Source organism: Hippocampus bargibanti, linkage group LG03 (assembly GCF_051943395.1).
Source record: "Hippocampus bargibanti isolate YZ-2025 linkage group LG03, ASM5194339v1, whole genome shotgun sequence".
NCBI classification, from domain to species: domain Eukaryota; kingdom Metazoa; phylum Chordata; class Actinopteri; order Syngnathiformes; family Syngnathidae; genus Hippocampus; species Hippocampus bargibanti.
The window spans coordinates 1275490-1290922 of NC_142736.1; the positions used below are offsets into that span (position 1 = coordinate 1275490).

General features: G+C 35.4%; 1 protein-coding gene across 1 annotated transcript in view; it reads left to right on the top strand.

Annotated features, from left to right (window-relative positions):
- Nucleotides 1-13942, top strand: part of prmt3 (protein arginine methyltransferase 3) — a 49531-nt gene extending 35589 nt beyond the window's left edge. The window contains exons 14-16 of the mRNA XM_088991447.1: nucleotides 7802-7852; nucleotides 9138-9225; nucleotides 13742-13942. Coding sequence (XP_088847573.1) covers nucleotides 7802-7852; nucleotides 9138-9225; nucleotides 13742-13851 — 249 coding nt within the window. The 3' untranslated portion in view covers nucleotides 13852-13942. The remainder of the gene's footprint in view (nucleotides 1-7801; nucleotides 7853-9137; nucleotides 9226-13741) is intronic.
- The last annotated feature ends 1491 nt before the right edge of the window (nucleotides 13943-15433 follow it).

A 15433-nucleotide genomic window follows, 5' to 3' on the forward strand; every position in this document is an offset into this window, starting at 1 on the left:
TAAATAAATGCTAATAAATAACTTTGTGAATAAATATACAAATAAATAAACACACACATAAATAAACATGATAATTATACAAATGAACATATGTACTAATACTTATATAAATAATAAATATGCTAATATATATTCAAATAAATACATAAATTTTACAAATGAACTTTCTTGAGTGCCTCAAATAATCAACAGTAAATTAACAAATATTAAAATTCTCAACAAAAAAAATAAGGTAATAACCCTGGCCTTTCAGTGGTGCTTTGACAAAAAATAAAATGTCACATATGGTAGAAATCAATCGGGATATAGGGCCAAAATTACCAGCACAACTTTAGTTCGCTGACAAAGCTCTTCAGATGAGGAGCGAAAGGTCCGACACCTTCAATAAAGTACAGATGACGGCTAAAGAAACCTTTTCCTCGATGGACCACTCCTATACGCCTTAGAGCCAATACAGACGTGTTGTTAAAAAAAAAAAAAAGTTTTTAACTTTCCAAAATAAAAGACACAAATCGACTTCAAGTTTCAAGCTCAAAGCTGAGGCGTAGTCCCACCGCAACCCATGAATTAAGTTGTGTCCTCTGTGAGTGTTAGCTAAAAAAAAAACACAAAAAGCGTATCGAATGCTTTATGAGCCTATTTTCCCTGCCGCCACATCCCTCAATTCAACTTCCTCCGATGACGAAGCCACATTTCACCGTGTTGGGAGCAGCCTGCAGCAGAAGCGCTTCACTTTAATGTCTGCAATGTGATGCATGCGTATGCAGTGCAACGTGTGTGTGTGTGTGTGTGTGTGTGTGTGTGTGTGTGTGTGTGTGTGTGTGTGTGTGCTTGTGTGTGTATGTAGTGGTTCTGTGCTACATCATTTGTTGGAATGGCTTCATGGATAATCAATATGTGTTTTATCTGGCCGATGCACCTTGTGAATTTGTTTGCTTGTCTGTCTATACTGTGTATGTGTGTGTAAAAAAATGTGTATATATATATATATATATATATATATATATATATATATATATATATATATATATATATATATATATATATGTATGTGTGTGTGTGTGTGTGTGTGTGTGTGTGTGTGTGTGTGTGTGTGTGTGTGTGTGTGTGTGTGTGTGTGTGTGTGTGTGTGTATGACTGGTCTTCTGAGGACCACTACCATTTTATACCATACATAGTGAGGACATTTTTGACGAGTGAGGACCCTTTGGCCGGTCCTCACAAGTGTCTCATTCTAAAGGCTTCTAGAGGGTCTATATATGCATCTGTTAAAGTTTCCCAAATTCACCCAAAATGATTTTTGGTGTGTATTTCAATTCACTTGGATAGACACACTTTTTACTCACTGTGTGTGTGTGTGTATATGTGTGTGTGGTTAATGAGAGGAAAAGGTTCATACCGTCAAAAGTAAACCGATATATTAACCAAATTCACTACAGGGGTGGGCACTTTGAATATAGCCATTCAGAAACCTCACTCCTGCTGTTATTTCAGTTTCAAGTCCACTTGTTATTTCTTTGCTTTTAAAGAAGTTGAAGTGGGAAATGGGGTGATAGATAGATAGCAAATGGAGAGCTAGCTAGCCAGCTCGACAGCTAGATAGATATCCAGCCAGCTAGATAGCAAATAGAGAGCTAGCTAGCTTGATAGCTAGCCAGCTAGATATCAAATAGAGGCCTAGTTAAATAGTTTGATGACGATGAGCTATCATTTCTTAATACTCTCGGGAGCCGATTTGATATCATGCAGGTGTTCAGTCGAGAAGGTCCAACACCAACGCTGCTTGCGTCGCCATTTACCGCTGATTATCGACCTGCGCGAGGTTGCGCTTCGCTGTCGTAAAGATACCGATCTGGAGTCAGTATCGTGTGCGGTTCTTGGGCGGTAGTTAAGGTTAGGATGTGTGAAGGGTAAACTGCTCCTGGACCAGCGATTGGCGAGGGAGAGCTTGCCGTGCTTTTGCTTCTGTGGCGCAATGATGGAGCGCCTGCTTTTGTTCTGCTGTCGACAGTCCATTCATCAGCTCAGCCTGCCTAACCTTGCATTAAATGAACAGCACAACCCCTGCGTCTGTGCTGCTCACGCGCCAGATAAATCCTCTCTTTGCCGGTTTTTTTCCTCTTTTCCAGCTCACCCTTTTCTCTACCCGCCTTTATTTTTACATGCCGGCGTTTATTCGATCTGTTTTTGTTTCCTAACTGACATCAGAAAAACGTTTTATAGCATCTGAAATAGCCAAAACTGATATTTTTTAGTAAAATGCAAAACACTAATAAAAATGACTTAAATTGTCCCAAAAATACTTCAAAATGACCTCGGAAATGGCGAGTTTTAGAAGATCCCGCCCCCTTGTTGGTGATGTCACGTCAGGATACTCCTTCACAAACTGCTTTGCTCCAGAATCAAAACAATGGCTTCAGAGAGTTCGGATTCAGAGATGATGCTTTCTTGTTACTTTCATAACTTTGCTGTTGTGAAATGTTAATCAGATTTACTTAAAATCTGTTTTATTAATCTTCACATTTTTTTTACATCTCAAATTAATATCAGATTTAATGATAATTGACTTTATTATTCTTCGCACGAGATGTTTTTTTAATCTAAAATTGACTGAAAATCGGTTTTATTTTTAATCTTTGCATGATGCTTTTTTAATCTAAATTTTATCTCAGATTTAGTGAAAATCTTGCATTAATCTTTGCATGATTTTTTTTAATTTCAAATTAATCTCACATTTATTGAAAATCTGCTTCATTAAGCTTCACATTTTTTAATTTTAAAATTCATCTCAGATTTGCTAAAATTCTGCTTTATTAATCTTCACATGGTTTTTAATCTAAAATTAATCTCATATTTACTGAAAATCTTTTATTAATCTTTGCATGATTTTTTTATTTAAAATTCATCTCAGATTTACTGAAAATCTGCTTTTTTAATCTTCGCATTGTTTTTTTAATCTAAATTTAATCTCAGATTTACTGATAAATTGACTTTATTATTCATCGCATGAGATGTTTTTATTAAATCTCAAATTTATCTCAAATTTACTGATAATTGGCTTTATTGATCTTTGTTTGATTTTTTAAAATCTAAAATTAACCTAAATTTTACTGAAAATCTGTTTTATTAATCTTCGCATGAGATGTTTTTTTTAATCTAAAATAATCTAAAATTTACCAAAAATAATAATAATGAGATGTTTTTTTAATGTCAAATGTATCTCAATTTTACTGCTACAGCGGTACGTCGGTTTACGAAGCCCTTGGTTTACAAACTTTTCGCTTTACGAACGTTAAATTTATGAACATTTTACTTTGGCATACGAACTTTTATTGTGATACACACTGCCTCAATGAGTGATGTGTCGTTCGCGAACGAGTCCATTCTTCTAACAACAAAATGGCAACCGACTGTTTTTGTCCTCTATTCCACACCCCCAGTTTTCGGTTAAAGCCACGTGATTGGTCAAGAACGCAGCAGTGGGGGGAGGGGAGGTCAGAGAGAGAGTGAGAAAATGCATAGAAAACAGTGAAATTTGGACTTGTTTCAACGTTGATAGTTCAAAGGCAGAGTGTAGACTGCAAGGTTAAAATATCAACCCGGCTAAACAGAACACAATTGATGAATAACTAGCGACAATGATCACAGAGAAAGCACCTCCAAGGGATCATTCCTCAAGATGGTGAAAGACGAAGGCTACGTTCCTCAGCAAGTGTTTAATGCCGATGAAAGCGGCCACTCCATTCCATCAAGCCATCAACGACCATCACAAAGGTCAATAAAACCTCTTTATTATTCAGTATAGTTTATTTCTTTAATTATATTACCATGGGACATTTATTATACATAAAATAAGGTGTATTCTGTGCAGTTTTAAGGCTGAGAAAAGTAGAAAAATATGTTTTATGAGAACCTGGGAACGGATTATTCTCATTTTAATGGTTTCCTATGAGAAATTAATTTTTGGGATACACACTTTTCGCCTTACACACTGTTTGGGAAGCAATTAAGTTTGAAGCCAAGGTATCACTGAAATCGGCTTTATTAATCTTCATGTGATTTTTTTTTTACATGTAAATTTCATCTCAAAATCTGTTTTATTAATCTCCACTGAATACGTTACATATTGAAATGTTTAAAAATAATAATAATAATCATGACATTTTGGGAATTTGGATCCAACAAAATGCTACGACGCACCTTCGCACCACCAGCGAAAACAAGGAATCCCTTGCCTATTATCCCAGTAGATCTGCAGTTGAAGGTATTGGACCGTCGAGGACCGTTTGGTCTTCCAGCTTGCTAGAACAACGCCAATCTGGCCGAAGGGGGTGCGCTGGATGTAATGCACAGCACTGCGCCGGCGAGAGGTGCTCATGCTTGAAGCTTCCACGCCTGGGTAAACCCTATCAAAAGTGCATTAGACCTCTCCGCTCATGCACCCCTGTTGTGCGTCACCCCCCCCCCCCTTCTCTTCGTCTTCGCACCCCCCCCCCCTCCGTTAGCCCCCAAGGTTGTATAATAGTATCTGGCCGAGCCACTCGGTCGGCTAACTGACACGTAGCCTGGCGAAAGGGGAGTAATGATGAATTGCTCCCTCTTGGTGTTATCCATGATGATAATTATTAATCCCCCCCTCACCCGCCCTTCCTGGAGAGTTGTTTGGGGGGGGGGGTTCAGTGAAGTGCAGCTACCCCCCCCCCCCCCCCTGCCTCCCAGGCCATCAGTAAGCTTGCGGTCATCACTTATCGCGGACATGTTGGGAGCCTCAAGCGAAACGCTGATGAAAATTAAATGTGCTCGTTTGGCGTTTTACTGTTGTTGGGGGGGAAAGAGGGGGGGGGCGGTGTTGGTGACTACTTATAATAATAATAATAATAATAATAATAATAATAACAGTAACAGTAGCAATAATAGTAATAATAATAAGAGTAATAATAATAATGATAATGATAATGATAATAATATATAATATAATATAATATAATAATAATAATAATAATCCATTTCATTTCTAAGCACCTTTCAATAAATAAATAAGTCTATGGATAAAATAAACAAATAAATAATAAATACATACATACAATAAATGAATAAATACATAAATAAATTAATACATAAATACATATGGATTTTTTTGTGTGTTGTCCTTGAGAGTTTTGAAAGGCGCTTATAAATGAAATGTATTATTATTGTTAAATGAATAAATAAACACATAAACCAATAAATAAATACATAAACCGATGACTAGCCAAACAAACTAAAGATTAAATAAATAAAAACATAAATAAATACATAAGGTAATAAATAAATAAATAAGTAAATAAAGTGATGAATAAATAAATCTATGAATAGTCAAACAAACTGATAAATAAGCAAATAAATAAATAAATGTACACATAAATGCATAAATAAATGCAGAAATAAATACATAAATAAATAAATGACTAAATGAATAAATAACTAAACACATAAACTGATAAATAAACAAACTTATGAATAGCTAAACAAACTACTAAATAAATAAATAAATATGGAAATTATGTATTTTTTATTATTTAATTTATTAAATAAATAAATGGACGAATCAATGAACGAATAAATAAATAAACAAATGAACGAATCAATGAATAAATCAATCAATAAATAAATATGGAAATTATGTATGGGTGTTATTTACTCCACTTCACCTCTTCAGTCATTGCACACCAACCCAAATATATAAATTAATTAATAAATAAATAAAAAAAATAAATAATAAATAAATGGACGAATCAATGAACAAATCAATGAATAGAAAAATGTGTATCTCTCTTTGCCGCATGGATTCAGTTGTTTGTGTGTGCGAGCCGGACACCAAGTTGTCAGCTGTGTCAGGATTAAAAGCTATTAGTTCTGCATCATTGCCACTACAAGTGTCCTCCCGAGAATGATGGAGTACCTCTGTTCTTCCAATGTGGGGGGGGGGGGGAGAAATGGGAGCAAAATCATCTCCCCGGGACTTGTTTGGGTCAAATGGCTGTATTTCTCTTTTCAAGTTCGTCCTACCATTACACCAACGGTTGTTTGTCTGGGAGGAGTTTTACAATCACGTTTGGACCTTTGAGTTAGTCCAAAGTGAGTCCACCCTGGTGTGGTGGCGGCCCACGCCAAAGGATTTTTCATGATATATGATTGATTTTTCTCATTCACCGTATTTTCCGGCGTATAAGGCAGGCGCCTTTTATACGGAAAAGGTTTGAAAATACACCATTCGTTGGGGGTGCGCCTTATACACTGGAAAATACGGTAAATCTATATTTATTGTAGTCTATTGTATTGTATTGTAGTTAAGAGGGTGTGGGCGAAACAAACAGTCAAAAAAATCACCCCCCCCCCCCAAACATAATAAATAAGTAAATAAATAACTACATAATACACACATAAATGAATGCAAATAAATAAGCACAATAAATAACTAAAGTAAATAACTAAACAATACACTAATAAATAAATAAGAAAATATAATAAATATGCGGATAATACATAAATGAGTAAGCAAATAATACATAAATAAATAATTCACCAATAAATAAATAAGCAAATAAAATAAATAAGCATATAATAACAAAATAAATAATACACAAATAAGCACATAAATAACTAAACAATACACTAATAAATAAATAAATGCATAAATGCATGAATAAATATTCAGATAATATATACATGAATAAGCAAATAATAAATAAATAAATAATTCACCAATAAATACGGAAATAAAATAAATAAGCAAATAGTAACAAAATAAATAATACATAAATAAGCAAATAATAAATAACTAAATAAATACATAAATCACCAATAAATAAATAAGCAAATAATACAAAAATAAGACATAAATAAATAAATAAGCAAATAAAACAAATCCGCATATAATACATCAATAAATAATACATAAATAGGCAAATAACAAATGACTACATAAATACATAAATCACCACTAAATAAATAAGCAAACAATACAAAAATAAATAAGACACAAATAAATAAATAAGCACATACAACGAATACACAAATAATACATTAATAAATAATACATAAATAAGCAAATAACAAATGACTACATAAATACATAAATCACCAATAAATAAATAAGCAAATAAGACACAAATGAATAAATAAGCAAATACTAGGAATACACAAATAATACATCAATAAATAATCCATAAATAAGCAAATAATAATTACCTAAATAAATAAATAATTCACCAATAAATAAATAAGCAAATGCAATAAATAAGCAAATCATTCATACATGAATAATACACAAGTAAATAAATAAATACATGAATGAATAAATAAATACATGAATAAATGAATAATGTTTACTTGTTTAATTTTTTTGGGTCGAATAGAGAAGGTCAATTGCAAAAATAAATGACATGTAATTTTTTTTCTGTTTTCCTAGCCAGTCAATATCCCGTGGCATTGTGGGAAAATTCGAACGTACTCCCTGGTGCGTTGGAAAATATTTGCCAGTCCAAATATTTACACTCCATCTTGCCAACTCCACACTTCTGTAGCAATGTACAACAATTTCACCATTTTTAGCCATTCATCATTCATTCATGTCCTGCACGGCAATCCATCTGGCAACATTTGCTCATTTCATATTCCCTCGTGGATTTTTATGATTTTTTTTTTTTTTTTTTAATCGTCAGCAGTATTTCGCTTGACATGATGTAAAAAAAAAACAACAGCTGCATTTACTGCGCACCTTCTAACTAACTGACCTCTGATCTCTCCTATTTCATTCCAGGCAATCGTCGGCTACTTTGATGTTTTCTTTGACAAAGGCTGCCGCAACAAGGTAAGCCGTTTTAAGGACAACCGACACAGACTTTTTTTTGTGACATCAGAATTTTTTTTTTTTTTTTTTTTAAATAGCCAAAACACGCAGGCGGATATTTTTAGTCAAATGCAAAACACCAATAAAAATGACTTAAAAGTGTCCCAAAACTTCCACAAAATGAGTTCGGAACTGGGCGGATTCAGAAAGTCCCGCCCCCTTGTTTGTGACATCACGCCAGGATACTCCTTCACAAACTGCCTTGCTCCAGAATCAAAACAATGGCTTCAGAGAGTTCAGATTCGGAGAAGATGCTTACTTGTTATTCATAATAATAATAATAATAATAATAATAATAATAATAATAATAATAATAACACCAATATTAATACTACTACTACTACTACTACTACTACTACTACTATTATTATTAATAATAATAATACATTTAATTTATAAGCGCCTTTCAAAACTCTCAAGCCAGCATTCACTCAACCCTGAAGTAACTCAAATCGATAGAAAGCTAGCTAGCTAAACAATCGTTAGCCAACAGATACCTAGCTATATAGCCAGCCAGCTAGATAGTGAATACATGTAGCTAGCTAGATAGATAGATAGCCAAATAGCTAATAGATAGCAAATAGCTAGCAAGTGATAATAATAATAATAATAATCCATCATCCAGTTATGAATATGATTCAAATAGTTGTGAAGAGGAAAGCATAAATGTTTGCAATCGTTGAAAGAAGTCCTTCGGTATCAATTTGAGCCGTCAATGACAGCAATGTAGCGCCCAGAAAATACACAAGATGGCGCCCAAGCTCCATTGGAAATTCTGCATTGTTTGTCCGCTGGGAATTTGTGTCAACTTCCACCTTCTTGATGCGTGTTACCTCAATTGCCTGTGACAAACAACGATTCACCATTGCGTTATTTATGTCGTTTTCCTTCTAATTTCGCAATCAACACAGACTTTTCAGATGAAAAAAAGTACCCAAAATGCATTGCGTGTGGCTTTCTCGGTCAGGGGCGGTCCCTCCGTGACGTCACTTAGAGCATCGTCATCAACTTGAAAACAAGACTTGATGACTATTAAGTGTGAGTCTTAAAAGGTCAAATATACAGCTATATGCTTTGTAAAATATGCTCAGTCGAAGTGATTTGAAGTCATTTTCCAAATTATGGACGCAACTTTTGCTGAGGTGTCGGTTGTCCTTTAAATTTTCTCACGTTTGCGATATGGTATTGTTGGAATGTAAACTGCTTCCCATGCCCGTCCGTCCGTCCGTCCGTCCGTCTTGGTCAGGTGATGTTCTCCACGGGTCCTCGGGCCACGACCACCCACTGGAAACAGACGGTCTTCCAAATGGAGAGACCCTTTCCCGTCCGGGCTGGTGAGTAGGAAGGTTTGTTGCTTCAAATGGCGCAATTATGTGACGATGGTAATAATAATAATTATAATCATCATCATCATCTCATTATCATCATTATCGTTATTGTTCATTATTATTATTGTTATTGTCGTTATTATTGTTTTTATCATTATTATTACTATTGTTATTGTTATTATCGTTGTTATTATCATTATTATTATTATCATTATTAGCGTTGTTATTGTCATTATTATCGTTATTATTATTATTATTATTGTTATTATCACTATTATTATTATCACTATTATTATTATTGTTATTGTTATTCTTGTTATTATCGTTGTTATTATCGTTGTTAGTATCGTTATTATTATTATCGTTGTTATTATCGCTATTATTATTATTATTATTATTGTTATTATCATTATTATTAGTATATTATTATTATTATCATTATTATTGTTATTATTATTGTTATTATCATTGTTACTATCATTATTATTATTTTTATTATTGTTATTATTGTTATTATCACTATTATTATTATTATTATTATTGTTGTTATTATCGTTGTTAGTATCGTTATTATTATCGTTATTATTATTATGGTTATTATCATTATTGTTATTATCATTATTATTATTAATATTATTATTATTATTTTATTATTATTGTTATTATCATTATTATTATTATTATTATTATTATTATTATTATTATTATTATTATTTTATTATTATTGTTATCATCATTATTATTATTATTATTAATATTATTATTATTATTATTATGATAAGTCCAGTGTGTTCACACGGCGACAGTTAATTACCGTCACGCTCGTAGCGAGGCATCCCAACGGATTCCGTCGCCGCCGTAATAAATCGACGGGCGGTCGGCGCAAACCGCTGCGATGTTTACCATTGGCCCTTTTTCCTCCTGCAGCCAATCGGAACTGAAGGCCACTGGTAGCCAAAACACACAAGATGGCCGCCGTGTGTTTGGTGTGCAAATACACCTTTCATCAACGTTCAAGGACAACCGACACCACTTTTCCCAATAATTTCCCATAGGAAACAATTAAAAATGAGAATAATCCGTTCCCACGTCCTCTTAAAACAATTTTCTTCTAAATAAGCCTTAAAACTACACAAAATCTACCTTATTTTATGAATAATAAACGTGCTATGATATTATAATTAAATAAATTGTACTGTATAATAAAGTCGTTTCATTTACCTTTAATAATAATAATACATTTAATTCGTAAGCGCCTTTCAAAACTCTCAATGTTTTACAGTCACAGGATCAGTTTTTCTGTGGGTGAGCAGCGGCAGCCACACGCGCCAGCGTTCACTCACCGTGGAAGTTACTCAAATAGATAGAAAGCTAGCTAGCTAGCTAATAGATGGCAAATATTCGTTATCAGTGCACATGGATACCTCAAAACGTGGGAAAACTGACTGCATTTCAAAACCACACCCACTTCCCGATTGAAAGTCGTGCCATGTCACGCACGCTAAAATATGGGGTATAAAAATATCTTTTTTTCGTTTGCAACAAAAAAAAAATGAGCATAAAACAAATGTAAAACGTAGAAGAAACAAACGGTCGTTGCCTCTTGATGATATCCGAGTGAAGTTGCCGTGCTTTCTCGGCGAGAATACCCTCACACACACTGTCCCCTGCTAGCTGATTTCCGTTTACCCAAATCAACAGAAGTTTTTCAACCTCTTCTATTGCCTGAAATCGTTGCTTAGACAACACAGAAACACCCTTTAGCCACACGTAGCAATGGTCCACTTAGCATACCGGTATTGGGACGCTAAGTCACACAAACGCATACCTCGTTCGTGTTTTTTGATGAGCTCCTTTTTCTGCTCGACCGTAATTTATCTTCGACTTAACACTAGCTTGTGGTGGAGTCTTTTTCGGTCCCAAAGAAGCAAAAGTATCCACTCCATAACAAACCACGTCTGCACTGAGTGCATTGAAAGAAACTAGTCCGCCAGCCATTATGGCGCTCCGTGTGTTTTGCGAAAACTAGTTCGTATGCCAAGATTGTATTCTCGCGAATTTCATGTTCCTAAGGCAAAAAGTTCGTTAGCTAAAGCGTTCCTAAAGCGAGGTATGACTGTATAGCAAAGACCCGATCAAGCGAACAGAGAATGCTGTTAAAAAACTCCATTTCTGGTTTACGGCCCCTGGAGGTGGTTGAGGACCGTTTGGGTGGCGAGCTGGAGAGAAGGCATCAATAACCCGCCCGCCGCTCTCTCTCGCTTTGCTCACATAGCACTCGGGTTAAATTCTTTTGCCGCTATACGGCATTCGCACAGCAGCAATCGTACATTCTCATGTCGACAACCAACAAATGGCAGAGCAAAAATTCCGTTTGATTCGATAGAACCGAGCCGAGTTTGGAAAGGCAACAAAATATGTCCAAACTTTTTGTAAAGGGGGCCCAGATTTGGTGTGTTAAAAATGTAGCGGAGGGTAACCTTGGCGCACGTTTTTTACATATACGGTGATACCTTGGCTTACGAACGTAATTGGTTCCCAGACAGAGTGTGTAAAGCGAAAAGTGTGTATCCCAAAAAATAATTCCCCATAGGAAACCATTCAAATTAGAATAATCCGTGCCCCGGTCCCCATAAAACATAATTTTCTAATTTTCTAAGCCTTAAAACAACGCAAAACATACCTTATTTTATGTATAATAAATATGCTATGGTATTATAATTAAATAAATAAACACTACTGTATAATAAATTTGTTTTATTGACCTTTGAGATGGTCGTTGATGGCTTGATGGAATGGAGTGGCCGCTTTAATCAGCATTAAACACTTGACGAGGCATTATAATATTTCATCCCCTCCACATACAGTGATACCTTGGCTTACAAACTTAATTAGTTCCCAGACAGCGTGTGTAAAGTGAAGTGTGTATCCCAAAAAATAATTTCCCATAGGAAACCATTAAAATGAGAATAATCGGTTCCCAGGTCCCCATAAAACATAATTTTCTACTTTCTAATTTTCTAAGCCTTAAAACTACACAAAATATACCTTATTATATGTATAATAAATTTGCTATGGTATTATAATTAAAGAAATAAACTGTACTGTATAATAAAGTGGTTTTATTGACCTTTGTGATGGTCGTTGATGGAATGGAGTGGCCGCTTTCATCAGCATTAAACACTTGATGAGGAACGTAGCCTTCTTCTTTCACCATCTTGAGTAATGATCCCTTGGAGGTGCTTTCTCTGCTATCATTTTACCTTGTTCCTCATCAATTGTGTTCTGTTTAGCTGAGTTGAAAAACCCCGGCACTGGAGTGGACACATTTTTTTGCACATCGTCTGCCAATGAATTAGTTAACTACCACAACCTTGATATAGGCGACGTGACAGAAATGATGGCGAAAGCCTCCCACTCAGCATCCCCAGCGCCGAAAAAGCGTGACGAGCGTCACCGCGCGTGAGGCAAAGCGGCGCATTTGAAACACAAATTGAAGCGCATTTGCCTTTCGCACGCATCATCATTCCTGCGGGCAGCGGTGCGTTGTGCTCGTCCTGCAGGAGGACTGAGCTCAGCACCGCCGCGGGGACCGCTAATGTTTAGCATCGATAGCTCACATATTGGCTTTAGATCTGTCTACAGTGATTTTACCTTGGCATACGAACTATTTTTTGGGATACACACGGAGCTGCCACAGTGAGTGATGTGTCGTTCGCAAACGAGCCTGTTCTCCTAACAAGAAAATGGGGGCCGGCTTTTTTGGTCCTCTATTCCCCGCCCCTAGTCTTTGGTTAAAGCCCCGTGATTGGTCAAGAACGCAGCAGTGAGGAGGGGTTAAACATTACAGAGACAGGCAGACGACAGAGAGAGAGTGAGAAAATGGATAGAAAACAGTTAAATTTGGACTCGTTTCAACTTTGATAGTTCAAGGGCCGAGTGTAGACTGTAAGGTTAAAATTCCTATCAATCAGGCTCCACAAGCCATCTGTACACTTGATGCAAAAAGCTGGTGAAAGAAGAAGGTTACGTTCCTCATCAAGTGTTTAATGCTGATGAAAGAGGCCACTGCATTACATCAAGCCATCAACGACCATCGCAAAGGTCAATAAAACGACTTTATTATACTGTATAGTTTATTTCTTTAATTATAATACCATAGCACATTTGTCATACATAAAATAAGGTATATTTTGTGTAGTTTCAAGGCTTAGAAAATGAGAAAATTATGTTTTATGGGGACCTGGGAACGGATTATTCTCATTTCAATGCTTTCCTATGGGACATTAATTTTTGGGATACACACTTTTCACCTTACACACTCTGTACTGTCTGGGAACCAATTCAGTTCGTAAGCCAAGGTATGACTGTATATGGAATGTTTTTTCTTCGTTATATTTTCACAAAGCCATATTTCATTTTTCCTTCACTTATTGTCCTCGGAAAAGATGATGATGCTGTGATGCAGAAGATTTTTTTTTTATGTGTAGTACTAAGTCTTGTGTTTTCCTTCTTTTTTTAGGGGAGGAGCTTCAAGGGAAAATCACATTGCGCAAAAACAAAAAGGACCCTCGGTCACTGTTGGTCACCTTTGAAATACGGGGTAGGAAGCTGACCTATAACGTGCAATGATGGTATCTTACGTGCACTACAACATTTGTATGGAAGCAGAACGTGTATTTAGTCATCTTTGTTTTTATTTGTCATTAAAAAAATCATATTTTCCAAATATTTTCCTTGTCGTTATGTTTTAAGTTAACTCATTCACTGCCATTCATGAATTCATTCGGGAATTGAAAATAGGACATTGAGCGCCATTCCTGAATGTGTTCGTTGCTTTTTTTTTTTTTGGTGTAGATAAAGCTCTGGCCATGGCCTCTTGCAATGTTTTTTCCTTTCCACAAGAGGGCAGCATTTCCTTTTTTCCATGTTAGCACTTTATTACAGCTTTAGCTGTTGTTCAAGCGCTATATAGCTATCGGCTATCTAGCTGGCTATCTATTAGCTATTTATCCAGCTGGCTAGCTAGCTGGTTAGCTGGCTATCTATTAACTATCTGTCTGGCTGGCTATCTATTAGCTATCTATCCAGTTAGCTAGCTGGCTATCTACTAATTATATATTAGCTAGCTGGCAAGCTAGCTGGCTATCTATCCCACTAGCTAAAGAATCTACATTAGCTTTCTATTAGCTAGCTAGCATTCTATCCATTTGAGTTACTTCCAGGTAGAAAGTTTTGAAAGGCGCTTATGAATGAAATGTATTATTATTATTATTATTATTATTATTATTATTATTATTATTATTATTATAAATAGCACTATATATATATAGTAAGAAAGTAATCAATAGTGACAAGTTTCCCATATTTTGGATTTATAATCATGAACTATCTTTTATCTTTATTAGCTGGCTAGATAGCTAGCTATGTAGCTAGCTAGCTATCTAACTTATCCTGTGACTGTAAAGTAACCTTGAGTTTTGAAAGGCGCTTATAAATGAAATGTATTATTGTTATTATTATTTTTAGCTATCTAGCTTTTTTATTATTATCTAGCTTTCCATCTATTTGAGTTACTTCCGGGTTGAGTGACCGCTGGCGCGTGTGGCTGCCGCTGCTCACCCACTGCAAAACTTATCCTGTGACTGTAAAGTGACCTTGAGAGTTTTGAAAGGTGCTTAGAAGTGAAATGTATTATTATTATTATTATTATTATTATTATTATTATTATTATTATTATTATTAAGCAATGTATTGAAGCTGTAAATTCCCACCAGAATGGTGCAACGTTGCGCTCTAATAGATAATGTTTCAAAATATCACCTGAATGGTGAAATCTGTTTGAATTCAGAAAAGGGTCTTTTATACATTTAATCAGCCGTACTTTGAGAGCATAGCAAAGAGAACGTTCTAGGTGGAGGCTTCTTGTCAGTTAAGAGTGATGACCATGATGATGAGGGTAGCGATGAGGGTGGTGGTGGTGATTCTGTGGGTGACCTCCACCATTGAATCGCACGTTTCCAGGCTGATTGGATGGATGCGGCTTCTTATCACCCACGCCGCAGTGGGAGTGAACCATTAATTATCGACGCTTGTGTAATTAACCGGCACCAACCCTAAGGTAGAATCAGAAGGCATTTTCTCACCAATTGTCAAAAGATGCTGGATGGTTACAAAAAAATAATGTTTAAACAAAAAAAAAATCTAATGTGCT